Source organism: Lemur catta, chromosome 8 (genome assembly GCF_020740605.2).
Source record: "Lemur catta isolate mLemCat1 chromosome 8, mLemCat1.pri, whole genome shotgun sequence".
NCBI classification, from domain to species: domain Eukaryota; kingdom Metazoa; phylum Chordata; class Mammalia; order Primates; family Lemuridae; genus Lemur; species Lemur catta.
In genome coordinates, this window is record NC_059135.1 from 58,658,295 (window position 1) to 58,680,382 (window position 22,088).

General features: G+C 33.8%; 1 protein-coding gene across 2 annotated transcripts in view; it reads left to right on the forward strand.

Annotated features, from left to right (window-relative positions):
* SCN9A (sodium voltage-gated channel alpha subunit 9) overlaps positions 1 to 22,088 on the forward strand; it is a 139,880-nt gene that overhangs the window by 77,980 nt on the left and 39,812 nt on the right. For both annotated transcript variants that reach the window (XM_045559865.1, XM_045559866.1), the window contains 5 exons: positions 470 to 599; positions 1,625 to 1,863; positions 3,933 to 4,106; positions 4,885 to 5,241; positions 9,145 to 9,618. In XM_045559865.1, coding sequence (XP_045415821.1) covers positions 470 to 599; positions 1,625 to 1,863; positions 3,933 to 4,106; positions 4,885 to 5,241; positions 9,145 to 9,618 — 1,374 coding nt within the window. The remainder of the gene's footprint in view (positions 1 to 469; positions 600 to 1,624; positions 1,864 to 3,932; positions 4,107 to 4,884; positions 5,242 to 9,144; positions 9,619 to 22,088) is intronic.

Consider the following 22,088-nt stretch of genomic DNA (forward strand, 5'->3'; position numbering starts at 1 on the left):
CATTACAGTAGCCTTCATTGATGTTGCTACTTCAACAAAGAGTAATTATAGGAATTTATCAGAGAATGCTGAGGTTCTACCCCTTTATATACACAGCACTACAGCATTTGTTTTGCTGTTTTCATGTAGTCCTCTTACTTGGTAAAACTATATGAATAAACTGAAAAGCCAGAAAGATGAAGAGATGATAATAGCGATATAACCAGTATTAATCCTTTAATCCTCATAACAAGAATATGAAGCAAGTACTATTATTATCCCTTTTACCAATGATAACATGGAGGCAAAGTTAAGTAACTCTCCTGTGATACATATAGTCAGTAAATAGCAGAGCCATGATTTAAATCCAGCCATCTAGTCGCTATTTTAATTACTCACTACAGCTACATAAGCAAGATTTTATTTTATACCTATAATTTATTAGAATTCTATTCCTAAGACTTAAGTTAATCATCTTTCCCCCCTCCAGGGTACAACCAGTCAAAAGCATAAAAAAAGACGTTCCAGTTCTTATCTCCTTTCAGAGGATATGCTGAATGACCCCAATCTCAGACAAAGAGCAATGAGTAGAGCAAGCATATTAACAAACACTGTAGAAGGTATGTAATAATATTCTCTTTGCCATACAGATTCTTAAATAAAATTTATATAAATTCTGGTCAGCCTTAAATAAGTTCATGAAGTTTTTAGGAAGAATTCAAAGAAAATAAAATAGCTTTGAGGGATAGCAAAGATGGATAATGACAGAATCGTTTTTACATACCTAAAAAATGGATAAAGTTATTTGTGATTAAAAACAAGCATTGGGTGATATTACCTTTCAAAGATAAATAACTTAATGGTAATTGATGCTTAAAACCAGGTTAACCCAGAGCTGTATGATTCTTTCACTCTATAATCTTAGAAACTACCTAGTCTGTCTGAATTTCTCTCTTCTAACAAGCAAAGAGAATCAAAGGGTCACAACTTTTAAAGATGTGCTTGCTCCCTCTCACCTCCCATAACAGGCCCCAGGTCCCACCTTGTCCATGGGCTAACACCTCACCCCACACACTCCCACTGTGGGCCCAGACCAAATTTCTACCCACCTCCTACGTTTATGGTGAAAAGTAAATGGACCAATGGTATGAAATGTCCATTGCACTAGTCCCTCCATAAATTATTTCTATTCTCTTGGTTCTGGGATTCTTTTTACCTGTGAACTAGCAAGAGCTTTTTTTGGTTATGATTGTCTTACTGTTGTCATGGGATTAAAAACACAGGAAAAAGGTATGTATATTGGTGGAAAATACACATTTTTCCATTAAGGAAACATCAATTCTCCTGTTTACCATCACATGGTAGGTGTAGTTTTCTCTGAGAGATGCCCACATGTTTGCTTTTAATCATTAATTTCACTGCCTCCCAATCTAGTCAATGAATATGTGATACAAAACTTTTATTTAATATGCTATTCTTTCATTGAAAAGGTACTGTTAAATTTCCAAAGTCTAAGTCACAAACCTTGTTTCAGTATTAGAGTGCACTGCTGATTTGTTTCTGGATAGTAACAAAATATGCAAATGGTTGACTTCTTGTTCTCTGTTTTTTGTTTGTTTGTTTGTTTGTTTGTTTTTCCTACCAGAACTTGAAGAGTCCAGACAAAAATGTCCACCTTGGTGGTACAGATTTGCACACAAATTCTTGATCTGGAACTGCTCTCCATATTGGATAAAATTCAAAAAGTTTATTTATTTTATTGTAATGGATCCTTTTGTAGATCTTACAATTACCATTTGCATAGTTTTAAACACACTCTTTATGGCTATGGAGCACCACCCAATGACAGACGAATTCAAAAATGTACTTGTTGTGGGAAATTTGGTGAGTCTCTTCTGGTGTGTTACGTACCTATAGCTTCTCTCTTTGGTTGTCATTATGGTCATTTCATTTTTTCTTTTTAAAGCCAGATGGATTTGCAGCCTTGTAGTTATGCATATTCAGAATTTACCATATGAACCAGTGTTATATATACTGGTTATGCATAATACTTTAAAATAGTTTTCAATAGTGTTGAGGTCTGTAAATAATAGTACTATTTCCATAAAGGGTCATCATCTTGGGAGCTGAAAGTGTTGTTTTCTGCCAGCATGTTTCTCGGGAGCAACACTTTGAAAACTTGATACTTCCTTACACATTTGATAATTACATTGCAGCTTCCTTATAAGTAAGTACACACTCCACATATTTTCAGAAAAACTGGATGCATTGACATAATAGTAGTGAAGTGTCAGAGACCTGGAGATTTGAATCCTGATTCTGCCTAGTTATATGACCTTGAACAAATATTTTAAACTCAATGGCCTTTAATTTTATCATTTATAAAATAATTATAAAATAAGAATAATATTTATTTATACTGTAATGATGATAATATACCATGTGTCATATTGCTAGGAGGATTAAACACTTTCCACTTAACTTATTACACTAGGATATGGTGCGTATGCAACAAATTAAAGCCATCATCATCATCATCATCATCATCATCACACTTTCAATGAATCAATGTAAACAAGCCTTGAGAACAACAATTTTAAGAAACCAAGTGTTGAACTGGACACAGAAGATATAAGGGCAGGCAAGAAGGTGACCTGCAGTCTCTGGAAAATATAGCATCCAGTTAGGAAAATTGATGCCGGAGTGATCTGTTAAATGTGCAGTGCAGGTCACACTCTAGTTTAATGCCTCATGATAAACAAAAAGTGCCAGTTTCTGATAATGTATGTGAAGCAGGCAGAAGTTCTTTATTAGGGCCAAAGAATCCCAATTTAATGCTCTTCATGAATTGTGAATAACTCAGTGTCTTTGTGAATGTCTATATATTTTTATTTTTGATGTGGCCCAATACAATTGATCTTTGAAACCAAAGGGTTTTTTCTGTATCTGTCTTCTTTCCTAAATTGCCTACAAATACTCCCAGTCAAAATATTTATGCCCTGTATATCTTTGAGTTACCATTGTTCCTCCTTCTATCTGTTATTAGTTAAAGGAAGAACAATCTAGTTTCTAATGGTTATTGGAGGTCCAAATCACGCAAGTCAGCACTTTCTGGCTATATTGACTGCATTCCTGTGAACTCAAAAACAATTCACTGTGTCTCTTATCTATTAATATTACCACAACCCTAAGTCCAGGTGCTCTCTGCTAATCATCTTGATGTTCCATAATTTTAAAATTGTCTCATGCAGTTACAGACCTAACCATTTCCCTTCAAACCAAACATTTCCCTTCAAACTTTGTTTGGTCAGATTCTTTGAGTCAAAGTGTACCCAAATGATGCATAAACAAGTCTTTCACTGTTGCCTTTTTAAGTGAGTCCTTTGATACCAACATCATGAATTAATGATATTTTGCAATGTACTTTTGTGTCAAAGCTTTGGAAGTGTTACTTTAGTTGCCACTCTGTCGATTAAATCCTTTTTCCTTTTCTACTGATAAATCTTTAAAGAGTGAATCAACATGTTCTTTATCTCTCTAAGAGTAGTCTCATCAGAAAAAAAGACTGGCTCCAAATTTCAGTATCAATGTTTTCTTTTTATCTTCTTCCAAAACAACTTGTTGACCCACATAAATTTTTGCAAAGAGTGACTGTGTTAATTGTCAAAGGTTTTACTTTTCTGAAATTGTAATATGATTTTCTAAAATGCTGCCTAAAAATGATGAGAGCTAACAGGACAGTTAGAGCTTTATAACCCTTTGATGCTTATATGAAAGCTATGGAAATAGTGATACCAAGTTTATAGGATTAAATGAGATACAAACATCTGTTTGTAAAGTATCCAGCACATTGTTTGGAATACTGTAAATGCTAAGCAAATTGTTATTATAAGTAATTATGTTGATTCCATGCCTTCTAGTAATAACAGAAAAACCTTCTATTTCTCACTTAGGTCTTTACTGGGATCTTTGCAGCTGAAATGGTTTTAAAACTGATTGCCATGGATCCATATGAGTATTTCCAAGTAGGCTGGAATATTTTTGACAGCCTTATTGTGACTTTGAGTTTAGTGGAGCTTTTTCTATCGGATGTGGAAGGATTGTCTGTTCTGCGATCGTTCAGACTGGTAAATATAAGCCAAACTTACTATTATGTTCTACAATTGAGGAGTGTTTCTTTGGCTTTGCATTATTATTATTTAAAACTTTTAGGGGTTTGAATCAAAAGGTAAGATTACTAATAAAATAAAGTTCATTCCTTAACAAATGCATTTAAAGAGCTAAACCTATATGCATATTTTTATTTTACAATCTTGAAGACATGTTCAATTCTAATTTTAGGTATATCCTAATATAATAAAAATATTTTCTTTACCCAGTATGGCAGTAATTTATTTCACAGCAAGAAGTTTATTGTTTACAGAATTTCAACCATTATATGTTCATAACTTTATGGATTTGATAATTAAACCAAATCATTATTCCCCAAAATAATTGTTGTCTGCTATCAACAATATAAGGATTTTTTAAAGCAGTTATTAGTAATATTCTGGTTTTTATCATATGAAAAAATTTAAAAATGATCATAAAATAGGATTAGTATAAATTATCAATTCTAAAAGAAATAATATCAAAAACCATGGTAGGCTTCTGTAGCAATCCTGTGTTAAAATTACACATTTCCTTTATAATAAGTGTTGTAATTATATTATAGTAAGTGTAACAAAATAACAGGAATATTGAAAATAGATGAAAATGAAAAATGGGAATAATTGATTTTAGGCAGACAATAATGACAATATTATAGGACTCAAAGTCTGTTTTAAATTTGAAACAAAAAACAAGATTGGACACATTGAAAATTTTTTCATAATGATTAACATTAAGCTTTATATTTGTTTTTAGCTCCGAGTCTTCAAGTTGGCAAAATCCTGGCCCACACTGAACATGCTGATAAAGATCATTGGTAACTCAGTGGGGGCTCTGGGAAACCTCACACTGGTGTTGGCCATCATTGTCTTCATTTTTGCTGTGGTTGGCATGCAGCTCTTTGGTAAGAGCTACAAAGAATGTGTCTGCAAGATCAATGATGACTGTACGCTCCCACGCTGGCACATGAATGACTTCTTTCACTCCTTCCTGATTGTGTTCCGTGTGCTGTGTGGAGAGTGGATAGAGACCATGTGGGATTGTATGGAGGTCGCTGGTCAAGCCATGTGCCTTATTGTTTACATGATGGTCATGGTGATTGGAAACCTAGTGGTATGTAACAAGATGTTCACTTATTTAAAATTCTCTGTGGAAATTATTTTATGACAATATGGTTTGTTATTTTTATAATTTCACAATTAATTAGATCTAAAATTATTAATTTTAACAGAATACTGATAATTTTAATAAAAAGAAGAACAGAAAGGAAAACACAATACTGTGTTAATTTCCCTGGCCAGATAACCTATATTTATATTGTTCAAAATCACCCCCTATTAATTTTAGTGCAAAGCTTTCTGCTTTATTCTCTCATTTTGATAGTCATATCATATGAGTCAAATCTATAGTTTTCATGTCTCTTGAAGCTATAATAGTAAATAACACATGGTTACATTAACAATAACAAAATGAGGTTATAATGGACCAAGACAAATGAAAAGATTGGTCATGCCACATTATAGTCCCATATAAGACTAACATCTATAGCAAAGATCAGCAAACTATGGCCCACTGACCAAATCCAGTCCAACGCCTGTTTTTGTATGGCCTGTGAACTAAGAATGATTTTTACATTTTTAAATGGTTAAAAAAATCAAAAGAAGAATAATGGTGTCATGACACCTGCCCATTATATGAAATTCAAATTTCAGTGTCCATAAGTAAAGATTTATTGGAACTTGAACATGTTCATTTATTCACATTTACTCTGTAGCTGCTTTTACACCACAGTGGCAGAGTTGAGTAGCTGCTATGGAGACCTTATATCCTATAAAGCCTAAAAGATTTATTATCTGGCCCTTTGCAGAGCTCACGAACCACTGATCTATAGCATCTCTTCTGCATAGCAATCTTCCTAGTTTTCCAATTAGTGGGTTTGTTTTTTTTTTTTTTTTTTGGCTTGTACGTCTTTTCTGTTTCTTTCTTCCTTAACCTGGTCGGCGAAAATTTTCATTGTTACAAGCAGGAGAAAATTGGGATAAGATGCTCTTCATGAGCCACTCACCTCAATTTTCAAATCTGCCACATTGACTTGTCTCAGTTGGTCAGCTTGCCGTCAAACCCCTCATCAGATATCCTAAAAGGTGAGGTATGGTAACAGCCACGTGGTAAGTATTAATACTTTCACTTTCTACTGGCTTGAAAAGAAATTGCCAACATATTGTTGTCCTTGCAACCTCCATATAAAAAGTGATTCATAGGTCAGGACAGAAACACATTCATCAGATCACTTACTAAATAAAACTGTGACAGACATATACAGAGTGAACTATGCAATGCAACTTCTAGACCTTTCCTGCACAAAAATATATGCATCATGAATTATCATTCTATAACTCTTGATCATCCTCAAGTAGTAGTAATAAATAAATTTCCTAGTTTTGTATAGGCTTACAAATTCCTTCTAATATGGAATGTAACACACATTCTTTTCTGAGTTTAAATTTTGTATTTGTAAGCTCCTATAGCAATATTGCTTGTATATTTCTTGTTACAAAATTTTTGACATGAAACAGTGAAATAGTGAAAGATATAAGTTGTGAAAACATGTCACACCAAAGCCAGTGATCACAAGTAATTTAAATGTTTATCATTAGCTTGGGCACATGCAAAGGAAGGGGTATTCCCTGGGCTCTCATGAAATTATCCATTAACTATTCTTTAGTACCTTCACTGTGAAAAGAAATGTATTTAGATATTGTTTAGGTAGGAAGGTAGTGTTTACATATTATTTAGGTAGGAAGACAAAAAGCATTACCCTTGATCTAATCCCTGTCTTTAAGATGCTCATAGTCTATTAGGACAGAGAAAAGTGGCACACAGAAATTACCAGACAAGGAAGAAGTGATAAGTGCTAGCAGTGAGGTTAAAATAAAATGTGTTTGACACTTAGAAAACAAAAAGAGAAATTCTAAATTGAGACTCAAGAAAAGCTTTTTAAGTGGGTCTTTGAAGAATACATAATACAATATTTGAGTATGGATACTGGTATGAAAATAAGGCTTTTCTTTGAAAAGTAATATAGATCTATACAAAAAATAGATAGGATATACTGGTAACTGTTTAATCCATATTGAATTAGTGATGACTGAATCATATTGTCATTCATTAATTATTGATTCATGATAATGAAAGAAAACAGAAATATAATTCAAGAAGTTGATAACCAATTCTTGAACAATTAAGGAACTACCAATAAGGTAGAATTAGGATCTATGTTCCTAATATAGTCCTTCACAAACATAAGAATTATATACTCAACTGACCTCAATTTTTTTAGTTTTCTGATTTATTCTTTTGGTAATTTTACTGCCAATTAATTGAAATGGTTAAGAACCATCAGTTTTAGAGGGAAATTTAAAAAATAGAAGATTATAGCTCAAGTCTGTTTAGGAAATTGATGAAAACCATTAATCAAAATGAGACTTTGAATCAAATATACATTTTATTAATACTTCTTTTCTTGCTTAATGTTATAATAGATGTATGATACAAAATGAACTTTATTTTCATTTGTAATACCTATTAAATTATAAAAATATTAAGATCTTATGATTTTTGGAGGAAAGAAAGTTATTATAGCATCTATTCTCAATGAAGAAGTGACACAACAAAAGTATATTATTAAAAAGGAAGCTTATTAGCACTTGAATGGATTAAGAAGACCAAAGCAGTCACATGGACCCTCATCACTGACAGGAATATCAATATAGGTCCTCATCAGTATTCCTATTAAAACACAAATATACAAAAATGTATTTGATAGTGAAATAAATTTTTTGATTGACAATGAAGACCAGAATTAAAATACACTATGTCAGAATTCCTTAGTGATTATCAAAATTGTTTTGTTTTCTATGATTTCCAGGCCCTCCAACCCCCAGAATTTTCTCTTAAGCCAGGCTTAAGAGAAGAGGATACCTTCTTCTCTCTACCTTAACCTGCTCTCTTATATTTAACATCTCTGGGAAATTGTTTTAGATGTGGCCAAAATAAGGGGTTAATCCCCTTAGGTATGATTTTGATTTTTAAAAGATACGGTAGGTGATTTGGGCCATGAAAAGACTTACATCAAATGGTAATTCAATTACTTTTTGCTCCCTATATAAAGCAATTTTTAAATGTAACATATTTCACCTGTTTTTTGCCCGCTGTGAATTTTTTTTTACAATATTGAGTTCACCTGGACCCCGTACTTCAGTGAGAAAAAACAGAAATGGTTTTGCTCACAAACAGCTTTGCTTCAAGAATAGAAATTGTCCCAACTTCTTTTGTAACCTCTTCTAGGGCCAAAATGATTAGCAATGAAGCCAGCCAACCATAATGTCATTATCTAAAATTAATCAGGTTCAATGGGCAGGGTTTTTTCTGGAGTTTAAAAGCCACATTAAGTTGCAAGCTGGCACAATTCTTAGACAAAATATTTTATTACAAGAATATTATGTGTTTCATGTATTGCAACAAGTGACATTTATCTTTTTAGTAAAGTGAACACAGATCTTGGCCTAAATGACTTCAGCACAATAGACAGTAGTTACAAGTTTCTTGTTCTACTTGTTCCTCACAGGTAACAAATAGTAATTTGTTAGGTGAATGTTAGGAGAGTTGTTTTAGGTTCATCAAAGGGAATTTGGTCAAGGGACTCCTGCTACAGAAGTAAACTTAGAAATGACATAATAATAATGGTGAAGGAACACTTTCTCTGCTCCCCATGGTAATTCTTCATGGGTACGGCTGACTCTCTGCTCCCCAGAGTATGCAGGGGCTAGTCTATGGAGAGAGTGGTAAGGTATCCTCTTCTCTACCTCTCTAAAGTGTTCTTATCTGCGTGTGAAAAGGTACAGGAATTTTCATTTCTGGTTTGTATTGTGGTCTATGTTTCAGATAAGTGTGCTTATTTTCCTTTTTATATTTCCTGTCTCCCTATTCTCTGCTCTCATCCCCATCCTGCTACAGGTCCTGAACTTATTTCTGGCTTTATTATTGAGCTCATTTAGTTCAGACAATCTTACAGCAATTGAAGAAGACACTGATGCAAACAACCTCCAGATTGCAGTGGCCAGAATCCAAAAGGGAATAAATTATGTGAAACAAACTTTACGTGAATTTATTCTAAAAGCATTTTCCAAAAAGCCAAAGATTTCCAGGGAGATAAAACAAGCAGATCTAAATACTAATAAGGAAAACTATATTTCTAACCGTACACTTGCTGAAATGAGCAAAGATCACAGTTTCCACAAGGAAAAAGATAAAATCAGTGTATTTGGAAGCAGAATGGACAAATACTCGATGGAAGAAAATGATTGTCAATCATTTATTCATAATCCCAGCCTCACAGTGACAGTGCCAATTGCACCTGGGGAATCTGATTTGGAAAATATGAATACTGAGGAACTTAGCAGTGATTCAGAGAGTGAATATAGCAAAGAGGTAAGATTGTTTATACACATTGTGTTTCATATTATTAATTAGTATGAAATGAATCAAAATTCTAGATTTCTATTGTCATAAATTCCTTCTAACACAGCATATATTGATGAATAGTTTTTGTATGTGTGACTTTATACAACAGCTTCCTGAAGGTTCATCTGGTAAAGTTTCCTTACTTATTCCTAATAGTTGATTTAATCTTACTTAGCTGTATTTGAAAACACCAGCTTTCTTTGAGTCTTCCCATCCTTCATCCCATGTTTCTTATCAGTTGTAAAGTCACACATAATCTCCCACCTCAGTGTCTGTTGAATCCCTCTCTCCTCTTCATCACCTGTAGCTTTGCACCCACTCCTTCTTGTCTAAACCATTTCAAGTAGAGTCCCAACTAGTGCCTTTGCCTCCATTTTTCATCTACTCTACTCCATTTATTTGATTAATTTCACTCCGATTCAATCCTAATCATGTCACTCCTAGGATGTATACATGATCCACAAGGTCTCTTGAGTTATGTACTGTACATAGAGCCGTAACACCATGGTCCAAGCAGCTTTGCCCAACTGTGTCTCCTGGTGTTCACCTGTAGACACTTTACCTGTGCCAAACCAATTTCCTTGTAGGCCATAAACATTGTCCACCTGCATGACTTTGCTTGGGATTTCCTTCTCCAGTCAAAATTCTGTATGAATCCTATAAGACATAGCTCTCATATTCTTCATCTGTGAAGTTATTAGGACCAAATCATAGCTGGGCAAGGGTTAAATGAATTAACACGACAACACATGTAAAATGTTTAGAACAATATGCAAACTTCTCAAAATATCACTCATTGCATCTGCCCTAATTTCTCCCAAGTGATGTAATCTCTTCTCATTTTACATAGTTTTATACCTCTTCCTGGATTTATTACTTAATCATATATTTTAATTTTTTGAGAAATTATGGTATGCATCAGATGGTACCATAAACTCATTGGGAACAGGAACTTCTTTAAAAGCTTTTTATATCCTCCTCCCTCCTTACCTGTATATTTCTAGTGAGTCAAAGTATGTGTTGAACTTCATCTTTGTTAATATGAAATATCATAACCATAAGTGAGTATAATCACAAATTATTTTATGGCATCACTTTAAAGTTTCAAGATACCATTTGAAAATAATTTTTTTTTCTTTAGGTCATATTAGAATGTATTTGACAGATATTTACCAAATGTCTTCTATCTGCTTAACCTTATTAAAACCTGCCCTCCATGAATTTATAGTGAATTTGGAAAACAGATTATGTGGGATCATCATGGCCTATATGCATCATACATATATATTTGAATGTAGACCTGTGCCATGTATATAGTAAATGCTTTATACTTATCGAGTGAATAAATGATTAAATAAATAAATAATGATGTATATTTCTAAATAGCCAAAGAAATTCTTTCGAAGATGGCAAAATAAGGAATAAAATATAGTCATCCCTCAGTATCCATGGGGGATTGGTTCCAGGACTCCCCATGAATACCAAAATGTGTAGGTGCTCAAGTCTCTTACATAAAATGGCATAGTGTTTACCTATAACCTATGTACATCTTCTTGTGTACTTTAAATCATCTCTAGATTACTTACAATACTTAATGCAGTATAAATGGTATGTATATGGTTATTATATTGTGTTTTTATTTGTATTAGGTTTATTGCTGAATTGTTATTTTTTATTTTTAGTTTTTTCAAATATTTTCAATTGGCCGTTGAATTCATAAATGTGGAAATCACGAATACTGAGGGCCAACTCTACATTTATTTGCATATTTTTAAATTGTTTATGTGGAGGAAGTAATACTCCCAAAATTTAAAAAGCATACTCATTTCAGCTTAAAGTTAGAAAATCAGATTCCACATATACCTTTTCAGGAACAAGAATCTGGGTTTAGTCTCTTATGAAAAGAGAAATTAAGTTATCCATTTTTCTGCTAACAAAGATTAAAGCTGTAAATTCTAACCATCTGGAAGATAATGCTCTCTGAGTAAGTCTGGGATTCTAGGTGTTAAAGACTTCAGGAGCTGGGCAAAGTCAACCAAAGACTTCTGAAGTTACTTCTTAACATTTGGGAGGTATGATTTTTAACCCGGTAATTTTACCTTTGTGTTAAGCCAGTGGCTGACCTTAAATGGATCTCCTTAGCTGCTGATAAAATTCTTATTCTTGTATATTGAGTTATAACATTTTTAAGGAAATATTATAGAACTTTCCATTTATCACTTTGTTTTCTAATTGAAAAAGCAGGTTCAGTAAATAGTAAGTGACTTTATCTACAGTTGTCAAACTAGTTCACAGTGGTGAAAGCACCAAATCCTAGCCACTAGACCCATCCAGCAATTCTATTACTGGGCATCTACCCAAAAGAACAAAAAACATTCTATAAAAAAGACATCTGCACTAGAATGTTTATAGCAGCACAATTCAAAATTGCAAAGATGTGGAAACAACCCAAGTGCCCATCAATACATGAGTGGATTAATAAAATGTGGTATATGTATACCATGGAGTTCTACTCAGCCATAAAAAAATAAATTAATTCCTTTTGTAACAATCTGGATGGAACTGGAGACCATTCTCCTTAGTGAAGTCTGGCAAGAATGGGAAAACAAACACCACATGCACTCACTATTAAATTGAAACTCACCAAACAGCATTCTTGTGCACAGAGGAAAGTAAAACTCAATAGAAATCAAGCAGGTGGGAGTGATGAGGAGGGAGTGGGTGAAATCATACCTACAGGGTACAATGTACAGTATCTGGGTTATGGGCACACTTACAACTTTCTCTCAAGTAGTACAAAAGAAATCCATGTAACCAAAATATTTGTACCCCCGTAATATTCTGAACTTAAAAAAATAAAAAGTTGTCCTCATAGAAATAGAAAGTAGACTTATGGTTACCAGAGGATAGCGAAGGTTGGGAGAGAGGGCCACAGGGAGAAATTGGTCAATGGATACAAAGCTATAGTTAGATGGGAGAAATAAGTTCTGGTGTTTTATTGCATAGTAGGAGGACTAGAGTTAGTTAATAATATATTGCATATTTCAAAATAGCTAAAAGAGAGGTTTTTGAATGTTCTTTTCACAAAGAAATGATAAATGTTTAAGGTGATGGATTTGCTAATTACCCTGATTTGATCATTACACAATGTATATGTGTATCAAAATATCACATATACCCCGTAAATATGAACAATTATTATGTGTCAGTTATAAATTTTTAAAAATGAGCCTAATTTCATCCCTAGTTTAATTTGGATTCAGGTTTCCAAGGTATTATTTTCTTTATTCAGAGGCTAGGGATACATTTCCCCTTTTCTTTGTTTAAGGGTCTGCGTTTTGAGCAAAGGGAAAGAACATCACTGACCTTTAACACTTCTCCCACTTCTCCCCTCCCTCCAAAACAAAACCCTCTCTTTTATAGCCTACCATCCTGTTTTCTCAGTAGGGTTTGTGGAGCATTTTCAGTTCTCTGCTCATGTCAGCTTTCAGGTAAGCAGGTTTCCTTGTCCTGGTAGACAGTTAAATATACACTCCAGAATCAAGTCAAAATAGTTTATAGTAGACCCTCTTACCAGAAAATGACCAAAAAGCTGAGTTCAAACAAAGGGTTTAGTCAAATATCTTAAGCAGTTGTGAGGAAACAATTGGCAATAGAAGAACATCAGCATTCCTCCGAAGATACAGTCTTTGTCAGAAACAAGAAAGACATGCTGTCATCTCAAATATGCCCATGAGGATATGACTCCTGTCACTGCTTCTCAGAACACAGCACAGAACTGATGACTCCTCTCAGAGAGCCAGTTTCCTCCTGAGGTGCAACGCAGACCTCTAAGCACGCTGCCAACATTAGCAACACACTGCACAGATTTTCACCATTAGCAGTGAAGTGCTTCCTCATGAGCCTCAAATGAAGCATGAAATGCACCCATTCATTCAACAAACGTTTATTGCAGCCTACTGTGCTCTAGGCGCTGTGCTAAGAGTTTCTGAGGGGAAAAAAATCTTGCTCTCACCCAGCTGCAATAATTTAATATTTTGTTTAACTTGTATGTTCACATATAAATGCTCAGGGTCTGGACATAAGACGTGAGTTGTTTCAAGGATGTATTAGTTTCCTAGGGCCGGCATAGCAAAGTATCATAAAGTTGGTGGCTTAAAACAACAGAAATTTATTCTCTGACAGTTCCTGAGGCTAGAAGTCTCAACCCAAGGCATCCACAGGGACACACTCTCTCTGAAGACTCTAGGGAGAGTTTATGTCCTTGCTTCTTCCTAGTTTTGGTGGTTGCTGGCAATCCTTGCAGCTACAACACTCCAGTCTTTGGCCCCATCCTCACATGGTATTTTCCCTGTGTGTCTCTGTCTTCTTTTCTTATTATAAGGACACCAGTTATATTGGATTAGGACCCATGCTAATGATCTCATCTTAATTATATCTGCAAAGATTCTGTTTCCAAAGAAGGTCACATTCAAATGTACCAGGGTTAGGATTTCAACATATTTTAAGGGGAAAATATAATTCAACCCATAACAAAGGGTTTTGGCCTAGAAGTTTGGATGGATATTGATGCTATTAAAAATGTACAGGAGAAGGAGAAAATTGAGGAAGTAGAGGAGACATAGAGTTTAATTTAGGGGCATCTTAATTTTGAGCTACTTTCAGGACATCCATCCGAAGCTGAACAGTAGGTATTTGGAAACATAGGTCTTAAGGAAAGAAGTCAGAGTTGTAGACACGTTGGAATTTTCTATGTTAACTTATATTAATCATGGAATTATGCAGGAAATCTGTTCCCTGGGAAACCAACCCTGAAAGTGAAACCTGTGTGTGTAGGAGATTTACTGGGGAGTGTTCTCAGGAACAATAACTAATATCTATAAAACAGTGAGGGATGCAAAATGATTGGGCAGATGGGGTTGAACTGCTTCAACTGCAACAGAGGCCTCAGCTAATTCTATAGGCATCTCTGGTGCTGGGATGACCCTTTGATGTAGTCCCAGATTGATGCAAGGGGTCAGGCCTTTGTGCCCTCCCTCCATTCTGTCATTAGATGCAGATTCTCCCTCCACGCTTTGAGGGGAGGAGGTATCATCTTGGGGGAGGCACCCCCATTCTGCCATGACAGTTCCCAGAGAGGGACTCACCTGTAAGCCTTCAGCAGTCAATATTTCTGGCAGGGGGAGAAATGAGTGGCCCCCCAAAGTGGGATGTGGGCAGTGACCCACAGCATCTGCTACACTATAGGACCATAAATAGTAAGAGGACAATCTACCAGCAGCAACACTTCAGAGGCGGATGCAAAAGAAAAAACAAACACACCCCCCACACACACACACAAAGAATAAAATGTATACAGCAGCCCCTTTGACGTATCTTATATATGTTTCCTCTTTGTAACACCTCTTTTTAACAATAATTAATCTATATTTGCAGATGACTGAGATTCTAAAAGACTAAGAAAAGATGCTGTTAGTCATGAATATGTGTGCAGTCTTTTTAAATTTGAACTGCAAACTTTAACCACTCTACTACATGCCACAGAAAGGCAAGAGAATGAGTGGAATATAATTATTTACTGTTATACCTCTAATGATACAATTCAGGATCAAATTTTCTATTATAATGGTATTGTGCATTTACTGATTCATTGGGATTCTAATATTGCACCAATTGTGCTTCTAATCCTCCTTAATGCTGATTTGTTAGGTTATAGTCTACCTTGATAATCATTCATGATCTTTATATTTTGACTGTTTAAATTTGTTTCCCAGAACTATCTTATTCCCTTATTTATTGAACTGATTTTTACTCCTAGAATATATTTCTTTCTCAAGATGACATAAGTCTTCCCTTTCCATATACTCAATATTATCTGTATATTTTACATATTGTAGCATTTGATATACATATATGTTCATTATACTAATGGGCCTCTATTCTTTCATGGAAATTATTGATAAATATGACAAACTCCTCTGGACCAAACTCAGGTCCCTGTGGTTACCATCTGATACAGTCTTCTCTTGTGAAAGCCTTGCTGGGGTAACTGTTAGGTTCTCAGTGATACTAAGGCTTATCCAGCTCTCGCTGGCTTGTTGATGAAACTGATATGTGACTTGGAAACATCACTAAAGTCCAGATCATTGCTTTTAAAGCATCTCCTTTGTTATGGCCTATTGAGTTATTATAGAAAAACATTAAATTAATTTGTACCATTTCTTCTACATAACACCACTTTGCTTTCTTTCGAGACTTATGTTCTCTCAGGACAGTGTTAATTAGAATTGAATTGTTATTATATCATCTTTCACATTAAAGCTATATTAAGGGATAGGGCTAGGGAGTACACCTACTGCCACACTAAGGTACACCTGTTCAGATCCTAATTATTTGAATAAATCTATTTTATTTAAGGGTACATGAGCATTCCCCATATATACTACTTTTTTGTACTATGTTAATATTTTTGTCCATGTGTATGTCAGGATTTTATTCAGTTGCCTGCATTGGAAGCCTAACTACATTGGCATAACTGGATAGAGCAGTCTATTTTCATATTTCAGAAGGCCCAGAGATCACCAGTCCACATGGTCTCCATGTTTCAGGCTCCATCTGTTTTCCACTCTTCACAAGTGGCTTTCTTCTTCTCTCTTAGTGCCTATGATCAGAGATGACTGTTCCACCTATAGCTTTATATCCAACTTCCAGGCAGGAAAGAGAAGGAAATGGAAAAAGGTAGAAGTGATGCCCATCACCCTTCCCTGAGGAAAGCCAGAAATTTCCCACAGATTCTTAGCAGACTCTGACTTATGTCTTATTAGCAAGAACAGTGTGTGACATGGATCCCCTGATGACCGGGTGGCCTGGCTGAGGCAGGACATTTATTTGAGCATATTGCCACCCCAAATAAAATCTGCACTCTCTTAGTAAGGTACGTTGGACAATATCAAAAAGGTCTGTCCAATATTATTAATATTACTGATTAGTATTATTCTTTGTGAAAATATTAAGAGAATTAAAGGAAGGCAATTTTATGTTTTAAAAGATGCAAATACTGGGCATAATTTGGGAAAGTATGTGTCCATTATAATGTTATAGTTTGAAATCACATAAAATTACTAAGAAATAAAAGAGTTTTTTATCTACAAAAAGTGGACATTTCATGTGGTTCAACATAATAAAATGGCAAAAAGAAAATATAAAACATGAACTTTATTTTACCTATATTATCTTTATTATTTAATTGCATAAGTACTAGGTTACTGAATACAATTATTTTACTCACTTCTTATATTTGTGTATAATAGAGAACTCATTAAAATTTTCCATGACTATGTGCCCAACATTATGATAGACTCACCAAATATTTTTTTGGCCCCCTCTAAATATTGGGTCCTCAAAAGCCACACTAAACACTTTATGCACTTCAAAGGTGCGTAGTAAGCAATCACTGACATCAAGTTTACAGTCTAATAGCTCGCATTTAAGATAAATATACAAGTAATTATAACACAGAGCAGAGCAAAGCACATTGCATAACAGGACAATAAACCAGTCCATTAAGGATGCATTTGAGTAAGGGACTATATATCAGGCTGATGGCACATAAAAGGAGGTAGAACTTGAGCCAGACCCTAAAATATGCAGGTTATTTCTTAGGGAGGAGACGGTGTGGAAGGAAATCTCAAGCAGAGAAACAAGCATTCATGTTCTTCACCTGATTCACTCATCCATCCACCCATTCATCTATTTGGCATTCAATTCTGAAAGGCATCATCTTTGCAGCAGAGACTTAAATGTGCTTAATTATTATAAAATGCATTCATTTTATGCTGAGATTTAAATTTCATTTGTTATTGCCTTTCTTGCATTTACTGTTTTCCTAGATGAGAGTACTTCTCATGTGTGGATAAATGGGAGTAGGTTCTTTCAAATAAAAAACATGATGCTTCTCAGATGAGGGTAGTGGTTGAGGCCTCTTGATGAAGGTAAAGTGCTAAAGGATGCCATGTTATAATATTTTCCAGGGAGATTATAGTAATGCAAAATTGGAAGTGTGAAATAATTGAAGCCTATTTTTTCCCTAAGAATAAAAAATGTAAATGCTGTGAAAAAAAATGCATTCATTTTATTGATTTGATAAAAAGTTAAAGTATTTGCAGTTATCAAGGTTAAATATTTATGTCTTTTTACTATATGGTGGTTTTAATTACATTGTTACCAGGTCTATCTCCCCTTAGATTTTTTTTATCAAAGTTTTTTTCCTCAAAGAGCCAGTTACTGCTTTCACCATGAGGGCAATTTAGGTTTTCGTTTATTATTGCACTTTAGAAAATATAATAATCTTTTCTAGAAATGCGTTTGACTTGGCAAGGTTTAGGGATTAGTTAGAGTTATGCCTTTGGGAGAAGCAAGAATTTGATCTTATCTTTTATATATAGATTTTTAAAAAGCATTCTTCTATAGAATTTTACTTAGAGTATTTCTTTTTTGCAGGTTGTTTCCAAACTATTTGAAAAATCTTTCTATTTTTTTGGATTTGTTCATGTGCTTAAAAACAATGAAATATTGGTCTGACATTTAAATCATTGTTTCTTATTCTTTATATTTTGATAAATTTGGAAACATCACTTTCCTGCGATGCTGTTTGAAATGTCAAAATTAATTAAATATGATAATTAAAAGTAAATCAATAATTGCTAATTTTAGAATATGTTTTTTTAAACTACACACCCTTACCCTCATCCCATACCCACACTGAGAACTACTTATTTTTACATGTTGCTTGATAGCAAAACAAAGTGACTATAATCAACAATAAGAGTATTCTTTAAAATAATTAGATAGTGGAATTGGAATGTTTCTAACACAAAGAAATGATAAATGCCGGAGGTGATGGATACTTCAATTATCCTTATTTGATGAATACACATTGTATGCTTGTATCAAAACATCACATGTACCCTATATATATATACACACACACACACACACACACACACACACACACACAAACTATAATGTACTCATAACGTTGCTTGTATTGAAGAGCAAATAGAATGCCAAAGATTGCATTAGCACATTATAGTATTTAAATTCATCTCCTAAATAACAGAATTATTTAACTGTTTAGTTGATTGTTTTTAAGTCTGTGTTGGATGCTATTTAATATTATTACTCTGTTTAAGATAAATTGCTTAACATTGAGCATATAGCATGGATTTTCAAACATATAACTAATTTTTACTTATAGGTATGTGACTTTAAACATTTTAAATCACAGTTGACTGAACTGTTTCATCATGCTGCATTTCTAAACCTCAGTACCTAACCTTCTTACTTCTCACAGGAGTAAAATCAGACTGGATCAATCAAGGATGCAGCTCTGTGCTTTTAACCAGGCAGAGACATATGTGAGCACTTTAACACAGGTTACCTAAAAAAAAATCATACATATATGATATTTTTTTCAGTGTCTTGCATGCTGTTCAGCTACGAAATCTTTCTGCCTGACCCATTGCAAGAAAGTAGAAACATATACAGTTATTCCATAGATGAATTGACATCACAGCATGTAACCAGGGAAATTCCATTATGTTTTGTAATTCTCTTGATGACTTTCTTGATATATCCTTCATGTCCTTAGGTGATTTCAAGTGCATGACTATAGATTTTTATTGGATGGATTATCAAAGTAAAATACAGAATGTAACAAAAGCCATTGAAGCAACATTTAATTTGAAAACCTCTATCAGCTTCCTTTCCTAATTTAATCTATCTAAATGTAGATGTATAACACATTATATCACATTAAATTACCACATTTAAATTCAGTAGATTAAAATGATGTTAAAATTTGGGAGGAGGAGAAATATTTCAGGCATAAATATAAAATCTCAGAGCAGGAAAGGTTCATTGTAGTTCTAGCCTCGTGTTTACAGATAAGGAAGTTGAGATTCATGATTAAGCTGCTGTCTACACATCTAGCAAGCTGGAAGCAGAAACACAGTACCAAGTTTCTAGTCTAAACTTTTAGTACATTTTGAAATGATTTTAAACACAGATTACTAGGATGTTATTTTTTTCAATCAATTCTGTAATTAGCATTTGATTTTATTTTCTCATATATAAAATGCATCAATTAAAAGTTAATAGGCCTTGCCTAAAGATGAATGATAAGTGCTTGAAATGTTTCATTCTAGAATCAATATTATTCACTAATGAGAATAAGTTTCTGATTATATACATAATAAGAAAAGCCTCTAGAACCCAAGAAGTTTAAATACAGCATACTATAAACACTAAATCCATCAATAAAATATAAAATATTTTTTGCTAAAATAAGAAGTGGGTTAATATGGATTATGTTATCAAATATTTCTGAAACATATAAAAAAGGCTATAATATATTTTTAATTTTAGCATACCTGGTTGAATGAACTGTAATGGTTTCCTGGAGGGGAAAAATCCATGTTAATAAGAATCTTGCCTTTTTTAATAATCTAATTCATATTTTGAATTTCTCTGTCATTGTTGATGTGTTTGTATTATTGTTATCCATTGTGCAATGACAAAAGCAAAACTTTATCCTGAAATTGACACACTCTAGAGATAGTAATGCTAACAGCTCAGCTCAAATGAAAAAAACACTTGTCTTAGTGTTCTAGTTTACTTGAAGTTAATTTTAAAGATGCCCTAAAGTAAGAGACATATTTTTCTATTTTAAACTTGGTGGTAGATTAGAGGCAATATTCTCATAGAAAACTATTTTATTCCAGAACGTGGTAAATTTCCTTCAACTTGAACTAAATAAAGATGTGTGTGTGTGTGTGTGTATGTGTGTGTGTGTGTGTGTGTGTGTGTGTGTATGTAAACAGTATCTATATAGGTATAGTTAAAACATATAATTTTTGAGAAAATTATTTCCAGAAATACACATATGCATAAATGTGTTTTGAATTCATAAGTTATTACTGTTTTTGACTCAACTATTGTTAGAAAAGATGAGGTACTGTTAATGAATGGTCATTCTCTTGAAATAAAAACTGAACATTTAGTTGTTAAGAATAACTTGAAATATGGCACTTTTGCAGAAGCTGCCTACATAAAGGCTAGGAGAGAAGTATTTTATTTATGTAAAATTTCTATTTTACATTGTATTTTCAATGTTAGAAATCTTCATGTTTCAAAAACTGGTAATTATTCCATTCATTGAAAATTCTTTTTCCTTACCCCTCCTTGCTTTGTGTAGTAGTAGAGGATAACAGAAATAATTCAGACAAGATCAGGCACGTTCAGGGTGGTATAGCCGTAGACAGAAATGATTCAAATATACAGGTAGTTTGGGTTTTTGTTTGACCTTCTGGTTTGTTTTAAAATTATAAACAATATTTAAGAAGCTAGAGTCTCAAATTCTACACTTTTACCTCACATTTTGCTTTCATATTTGCTTAGGTTCCAATCCTTGTTTACTTGTTGCAATTTTTTAGCAAGCCTCAGTAGTAGAACTGTTGAAATGTTAGTTTCTAAAGTTTTTAAAACATTTCTGACTTGACCCTTTGTATGCTATCTGCTACAGTATCTATTCTCTGCAGATAACAGTTCTGTGACAGGGCACAGAGCCCTTGAATACCAATGATTACTTTACATTCCAAGCCCTTATGGGTAAATGTCCCTTGCCTTTTCATTAGAAAGTTACTCAAAGATGATACTGTAGGATCGACTGAGTTATCTATAACCAGTCCAGCCTTCTTATGTGGCCAAAAGTTGTTGCTTTCATATGTATGTTTTTATATTCAAGATCATATCATTTAATCATGTAAGTTGTCACCTGATTGCATAGAAAGTGCCCTAGGTAGAAGATTCTGGTAAAAAGAAGAACTCTCAGTGAATCATTGGCTTTATTTTGAATTTCCCTGATACTGGGTGAGATTTGACCTCATTATGTCTCCAACAGAATACTATATACCATGTTGACCCTGTGATGGAACTGTTAAGAACATTTCCTGCTGATTGACAGACTGTTTCCAAGAGCCTATACACAGTGTTTCTCTGGTCACAATAAACAAAGAACATTAGGAAAGGAAAATAAAATCTGTGTTCTTGTCCTTTCTTTGAAAAAGAGCCAAAATTTTAGTTGCCCATAATTATAATGTGAGCCAAGATTTTATTGCAACTAGTGAATAAACTGACAATTTTCTGCTAAATTAGTGGAAGTAACGTGAAAATCCAGACACCAGAGAGGAAACTACTGTTGACGTTTCCATTGGTCAAGAATATCTGGAGTGCTTTTTTAACTTGAGACCTCACCTTTGAAAAAAGAATATTGAGACATTTCAGGACCAGAAAAAGATGCAGGGACCTTGAGAGGCCCGGAAAGCTAAATCATGTAAAGAAACTACATATCATTACACTCAAGATGAAAAACACAAATG